Source organism: Musa acuminata, chromosome BXJ3-8 (genome assembly GCF_036884655.1).
Source record: "Musa acuminata AAA Group cultivar baxijiao chromosome BXJ3-8, Cavendish_Baxijiao_AAA, whole genome shotgun sequence".
NCBI classification, from domain to species: domain Eukaryota; kingdom Viridiplantae; phylum Streptophyta; class Magnoliopsida; order Zingiberales; family Musaceae; genus Musa; species Musa acuminata.
This window is the reverse complement of record NC_088356.1, coordinates 6,761,527-6,769,103: the sequence shown is the minus strand read 5'-3', so window position 1 is coordinate 6,769,103 and position 7,577 is coordinate 6,761,527. Positions and strand designations below refer to the sequence as shown.

Here is a 7,577-nt window from a genome sequence, read left to right as displayed (position 1 = left end):
CACAAAAGAGGAACTGATGACCTCAAATTGATGCACCTAACTTTATTTTTACAAGTGAAAAAAGAAAGGTATTACTAATCATGTAAGCTTTCAAGCCTCTACAGTCTTGTGCAGTAAATGTGTAGTCATCAGAACAAGATTGATCTAATTATTGAAGTTGAACATGAATTTTAAACATAATTGAAGTTTGGTTAGAGATCCACTGTTTTTCTCGTATTCCATGACCAAGAGCTTGGAACCAGGACACTATAAGCTATCCATTGAAATCAAGTTCAAATTGTAACACAGAGGACTCCATCACTTTTGAGTTTTCCCAACTAATTGACAATTCTATGGGAGAGGAATTACCTATACAAATGGCTACTGCCGCCCACAATTATTTACATTACGTATCACTTATTTTTGCAATTTAAAATCTACTTTCATCTATACGCTCACCCTCTTACTATACAAACCACTGTATCTACTTAGTATACATACATCTATTAGTACCCAAACACAATTGACAATGGTAATTTGTTGGTGTGATGCACAACCAATGTGAACAGGTGTCAGAAAAAATATCTACCATGGTTCGCTGTTCTTACCCCAGTAGCTTGTACTGACTCCGGAGTTGCTCCAACCTTCCTCCCCCAGAATGAGTTTTACCCGTGTCATCAGATTTACAGTAAGATCTTCCTCCAACTTGTTTGACTGATTAGATTGGGACACCCGGGTGTAAGAATCCTGGAATCAAACGAAACCTTGGTTTTAATAAATAAATCTTCCATAGTAGCATATAACATATAGTATATGATTTACCTTTGAGGTTTCATATGATTTCAAGAAGAGTAAGCATTCTTCATAGAATCCACAGTGATATAAAAGAACTGCATAATCTCTTAGCTCCTCGGGACTAGCATCTAGAAGTATAAGTCTCTCACAAGCTGCGGAACAGCACAATCAATAAACTACAGTGAGATTGAAACCAAAAAGGAAAAGTTGAGTCAGCCTTGTGTAACAGCATGAGAAAAATTCAGAGACTCTCATGATAATCTTCACAATCCAATAGTACAACAAATTCCCAGGAACATTTGGGAATTAATGATTTTTTTATGAACCGCTAGTGTTTTTTGTTTGTATGAAACACTAAGTGTTAATTGGTGGGGAACCAGAATGATTGTTGCATAGGCTCCAACCAATAGGCAATCTTGTAGACATTTAAAACATGATATTCTGAAAGGGAAAATGACAAGCATAGGTACAGAAAACAATACTAAATGGCATGAATAAGCTAAAATAACCAAGAAGCACAAACCCCACAATCAAGGATTTCATAGAAATTTTACTCCCCAGTGGAGCTTTCGGGTGATCAGCAGGGTCGTTTTATTCCTAGAAAGTGGCAAAGGACTCCAGATGGATTTGCCATCCAGTTATGCTAGGTGCTCCAATCCTACCAACATGTCTAGTAATTTGTCTTTTGTGGCTGGTAGTATAAATGTCATTGATCTTCCCAAGACCCCACATGGGGGAGCCTCGTGGACTAGATACACCCATTTGTTCTCTAAAATGTATCAGGTTAATTTTATCTCTCTATTCCTTTTCCTTCTTTGACTTCACTCTATACATGATATGCTCAGACTATGGGGTGGATGCCCTGCAATGCACAACACATCAGTGAGTAGCAGCAGACAGCATGGTTCAGACCCAGACTGGTAAAATTGGTCAGTGTCTACTGTTTGCAGCCATATTACCTTCCTTGCAAAGGACAATCATTATTATCAGATATTTGGACTTCAGCTATGCAGAATAATTCTATTGCTTACTATTGCTAAATTTTCAGTTATTGGTGTGGGTTGAGAAATTGCATGTTTGATCTAGAAGAAAAAGCTAAGCCCCCATGGTCAGGCTAAAATGGCATTGAGATCCATCACTTTTGATTGGAAGTGGACTCTTGCTTATATACATATTCTTTAAATATTCAAAGAATAGTTGAAGATAGTACATTCTTAACTTCTTAATTTTACAGTTTTCTACATGACATGCATATGAGAGCCAAAGCAATTACACCAGAAAGGTTAATAGTTACACAATAAAGAGAAAATAATTAATCTGATTTTCTATGGAAAACAGTATAGATACAATATTTTCATTGGGTATTCTCTGGTTGTACATTTAATTATTTCAAGATTCATTTCTAGGATATCAATGAACTCCAGTTTCTCAATTTTCAACATGACAAATATGATATAGTCAAGGCAACTAAAGCCGAAAGGATAGAAATGACAAAATAAAGAAAGAAGGTAATTAACTTAGCATTGTTTGGATATTAGTAGAGTAACAATTTTGATAATACTACAAAGTAAGACAGCATTTTACTAACTTAAATTCACTTAAATAAGGTCCATGTAATAAAGGAGGGAGGACACTTCAGCAGACTTGGAAGTATAGAAGGGCAGCTATACGGTACCAGCTAATGCACGCCGCATATCACCAAAACGAACAATCGTCCAAACTCCACGCTCTATTCTATGATGAGCAGCCTTAGCAGAAGCTATCTCTAAACCACTGTTATGGTAAAAGAACAAAATGGGTGAAAATTTAATTATGAGAGAATTTTACTACATTTAATCTTCTTGGCAAAATAATATGCAGACCTCACATTGCTATGTGACTTGGAGTATCTTTCTTTTACTGTCGCAGGACCATAACTGAGATTTGCAGCTTGTGCCGCTCTTAAAAATAAACTAGTAGAATGATCATACTGGAATGGCCAGAAAGCATCCTTCAGATTCCTTAGTGTCTGCAAAAGTGAATATTTCAATGCATACAGAACAAAGTAATACCATGTTAGTTTTTTCAGTCACTGTCCGGGACAGTAAATATTGGCATGACCAATTACAAGATACAAAAGGCAATGTTTCACTTCATAAATGCATAGAAGTAATTTATACTGAGTTCATGTTTTAAGCATGATGTATTCCAAAATGTTGGGAAGAACTGGCTTTTAGAAAAACAGAGTCTGAGTTACATGGCCTTGTGAAGCCGAGATTTAGACTTAATACCTAGGTTACCTTAATGTCATTGGGAAATTGAGATTTGATGTCAACTATTGTAATCATATCCAGATTGCAAATATCTCTAACAAAGCTATATTTCAATGTCAGAATTGGACCAGAATGGTTGGACCTATTTATTTTTCTGGTCTGAGAACAATGAAATGGCCAGTATTTGATGTGGGCTAAGCTATGTCTAAGAGTGAAAAATTGATATAACGCATTTGTTCTCGGCTTTTTAATCTCAAAGCAATGAAGCTAGAGAAGATGCAATGTGAGAACTTGGAGATAATTTGATTTGGAGATTCTAAGTGATTCACTTTGGTTAGTTAATGTTTATAATGGTTTATTATGTAGGACTTCAACCAATTTAGTTAATGTTTAACTAGTCAATCTGATTGACTCCTAAAGCTAGACAACTCCAACTTGCTTTTTCATTCTCGATTTGATTCAAAGTCATCAAGAACTCCCAATCAGCCCAAAAGAAGGATAATTTAAAGAAGGGAAGGTTGATTAATTTAAAGCAAGCAAGCAAGCCAACCTTTCAAACGACACACACACACACACACACACATACATACACACACACACACACACACACACACACATACATACATACATACATACATACATACATACATACATACATACATACATACATAACACACACACACACACACACACACACACACACACACATACATACATACACACACATACATACATACATACATACATACATATGTTTGTTTGTGTATGTATATGTATATGTATATGTATACAAGGTTCGCAATACCGTATCGTACCAGTATTTCGACCTGGGCTCGGTACCGGTACGGTACAGTATACCGAGCGGTACACCCAGGTGTGCCAAGTACTGTAGCGCTGCTACAGTGCTACAGTGCACTCGGACCGTAATAGGCGGTCCGCATACCGACAACCTGTCGGACCGGTACGTACCGCCCGTATCGGGCGGTGCGGTTCGGTACGGCAGACCCTGTATGTATATGTATATAACCTGTTTACTTCCTTTTACTCCTCATCTATCTTGTGGAGATTACCATCTTCCCTTGAAGTATGGTGACATTCAATAAGAGGTGATAAATCCCATCAGATTCATTGATTTGGTAGAAATTAGAAAAACAATGGCATGTGGATCATATTTAATACAAGCAAGCTTAGGGTAAAACTTACAAATGATTCATAAAAAATTACTAGAAACTTTCAAGTGATATGAACTTTGACAATAAAATCTCTACTACTTTTAGTTTCCAGTACGTTGAGATCTAGCTGAGGTAAAATATGTATCTATATATGAACTCATGAAATTTTCATCTATGTTTAGGAATTTATATTATAAGCACATATATTATAGATAAACGATATCATGAACTAACCTTAACCAATAGTGATTTTGAAGTAACAATATGGGGTTGATCTGACAATTGGCTTTTCTGTTTATGATATCCTCGAGGAAGACTGCCAAGATCATGGGGGAAAAAGATCTCTACATCGAAATCCAGAAAACCATACACCTTTAGCATTTTTAGCATTTCTGAGTATATGAGTGATAGTATCACTGCTGATCCTGATCGACAAGTCAAAGCCTGCTCAATATAAAAACGTGTGAACAAGATAGCCTAGAAAAGAAGAATTCTAAGTTAATCAGGAAAGGCAAAAAGAAGGGAACAGAGGATACCGAGTGAAGATATAACGATCGGGCATCTGACATTGCATCTGTTCTACGAAATCCCTGGCAACATATATGGTGGTGAATAAGTTTACTACAAGAAGCAATAACAGAAGGAAAATGACATAAATGGAAGAGTCCAAATCCTTTTAAAAAACATTCAAAAATAACTATTGCCAGAACCAAAAAAGATTAACAACTAGAACTAAGAACATCAAAGGTGAGACCATTCTATACTGCCAAGTTCATCAGATTCAATAATAGCATATCAGCACAGTCCACATGGTCTGCATCATGATAGGTTATAATTGAGCATTAGGATCCCTTAAAAAGCAGGCTAAACAAATGAATAAAAATCAATTTTATGATGAGCTATATATGAAGACTGCTGAACTGTTAATAATGTCCCCTAACAGTACCATCTGAACTACATACATCAAGCTTAAAACTTATATTCACATTGTCCAACATATGATTTTGATGTGGTGAAACTATTGAGTTCCCTCTAATTCACCTTACATAAACCTAAATTTCATAGATTCCTGAAAGATTTTAACAATCAGAGGTCACTGATGAACATGGATACCATTGGCAAGTAGATAATATAAAATGCCAATAATTTATTTCATAGTACATGTGTACTTTTCTCATGCTACAGAAGAATTGCTTGGAAACTGGATTCAAAATTCAAAATAAGAATCTATTGCACATTTACCAGCATTTTGTATCACAGGGCTTGTTTGTTGAATCAGTTGATTACGCCAACTAATGGGATGGAAATGTGAAGCACAAACAGGGCAAATTAGGCATTCGCAGAGAAATCAGAGCATGAAATTAGAAGTTCTATTATGTTATTGGCATCGCATACCATAAGTAACTACCTTGTGAACATAGAAATATCTTTCCAGATTCCCAAGGAACACCTCGGGAGGGGAATTCAAGGGTGGCATGTACAGGGAGCAGAACCCCATAGATAGATCATCCAACCTTTCGACGAACGCATCCACCGGCAGCGGCACGGACGAATGGGAGATAAGCGAATCATCCTCCGCCGCGATCTGCAGTGCGGCTTTAGCAAGATCGGCGCCGATCCTGACGACGATGCTCGTCTCCCCGCTGATCCCGGACAGGCCCTGTATCTGCTGGCAGAACCCTTCTCTCGCAGCCTGATCCAACAACCACACCCCCGTTTCTTGATCGACGATCAAACGAAACCAAACACATGGCAAGAAATCGAAAAGAAGTAGAGAGACATAGATCACGAACTCGCGCGAGCTTGGTGTCGATGCCGGCTTGGTTGAGGGAGTCGTGGAGGAGAAGGCGGGGGAGGCCGTCGGCGGTGCTGGTGTCGGTGGTGGCCGTTTGGTGAGACTGTGTTCGAAGGTTGGGACGAAGAGACGCTTTCCTATGGAAAGTGCAAGGACGAGGGAGAATGACGATGGAGGGCGTAGCCCGTGCGACGCAGCTCATGGCTGGAGGCGGAGCTACGCGAGGAGGAGGAGGAAGAAGGGGAGAGCGCGAGGCAAATGAGATGGAAAGCCGATCTCGGCCGACTTTTTGTATCTTATCTTTCCCAAGTCTCTGACGAGCCTTACCATTCCGGAGGGTCGTCCTGAAATGTCTCGGTTTGCCTCCAATAACGCTACTGGAATTACAAGCACCAGTCAAACCCATATGACACATATAATATAAAAATATCTCACAATTATTCAATCAAGCTAAATAATTGTTAGACAAAACCAAATAAAATAGGATTTGAAGCCACTCGTCGAGAATAATATATTAGTCACCACCACATATCCTTATGATTTTTATGAGGGAGTCTCAATTTTCTCTTGCAATGACAAAAGAGTTCATCTTCAAGTCCTTGTATTTGGTCCTGTGTAACATTCTACCAATTCAATCTTCTAGTGATAACCCCTTCAAAACTAGTGGTCCTGCTTCACGGTTTGGCGATAAGATCTGCTCGGCCAAATGCTGCTATCTATTCAGTGTTTTGATGGTGAGATATCACTCTGTGGTCCTTCTCGACTTGAGTCAGTTCGTGTATCACATATACCGGCTCTAATTGGCTTATCAGTTGCATGGCGAAGAGTACATCCTGCTTTTGATAACATCTCAGCCATTGATTTTGCATTCGCCGGTTGGCAGTATTCGGCGCCTTGTCCCTCCTTCCTTTCCCCTCGTGTGAAAATTCTACGTAGACGGATGGCTGGGCACTCACCTTGAGGTCCTAGATGATCAAGAGGTGTACGATATTTAAAGCACAAATTTGTCACTTCAGAAAGATCTTTTCTGTATGCAACTTTTCGTAAATCTTACGTTTACTCTGACAACTTTACGTGAATCAGGATTTTTAGCTGTGAATGATCGAAGACGAAGAGCATTGAGAGCCCTCTGGGAGAACATGATTATTTGTGTCTGACGAGGCCATAAAAGAAGGCGAAATTTCCTGCATCATATCCTCCTTTACAATCATCTCCATCTTCCTTCGTCGAAAGTGCGAGCATTCCCTACACATCTTTCTTGTGCACAGGAGCTCATGAATCCCCCACAACGACTGCCTTCTTTGACCGAGTATAAAGAAATGCAGAGAAAGGAACATGCATGGACAAAAATGGATAAGGTAGCAAGCCATTGCTTAATAGAACTGCTCTCATCCTCTCCCCCAACTTCACAGTCTTTCCTCGTGCTTGGCGAGTGTGAGACCTGCACCCATGCGTGCATATGTCCCGGGCGTCACGGAGGAACAACAAGGTCACATCTGGATCATGCTTGACGACATTGCTTCCGTTGGAAGCTTCTCACTGTGGAGATAAAAAAACAGAAGAAATGAAGCGAAGAAAGAAATC

General features: G+C 39.0%; 1 protein-coding gene across 1 annotated transcript; it reads right to left on the bottom strand.

The window, feature by feature from the left end:
- Positions 1-232: 232 nt before the first annotated feature.
- On the bottom strand, positions 233-6,414 carry LOC135645978 (uncharacterized). Its single transcript, XM_065164978.1, has 8 exons — positions 5,992-6,414; positions 5,607-5,891; positions 4,735-4,788; positions 4,433-4,642; positions 2,637-2,782; positions 2,450-2,547; positions 802-926; positions 233-726 (listed from the first exon to the last, which is right to left on the bottom strand). Exons 1-8 carry the CDS (start codon positions 6,406-6,408, stop codon positions 565-567), a joined length of 1,497 nt encoding a protein of 498 aa, XP_065021050.1. The 5' UTR covers positions 6,409-6,414; the 3' UTR covers positions 233-564.
- Positions 6,415-7,577: the final 1,163 nt, after the last annotated feature.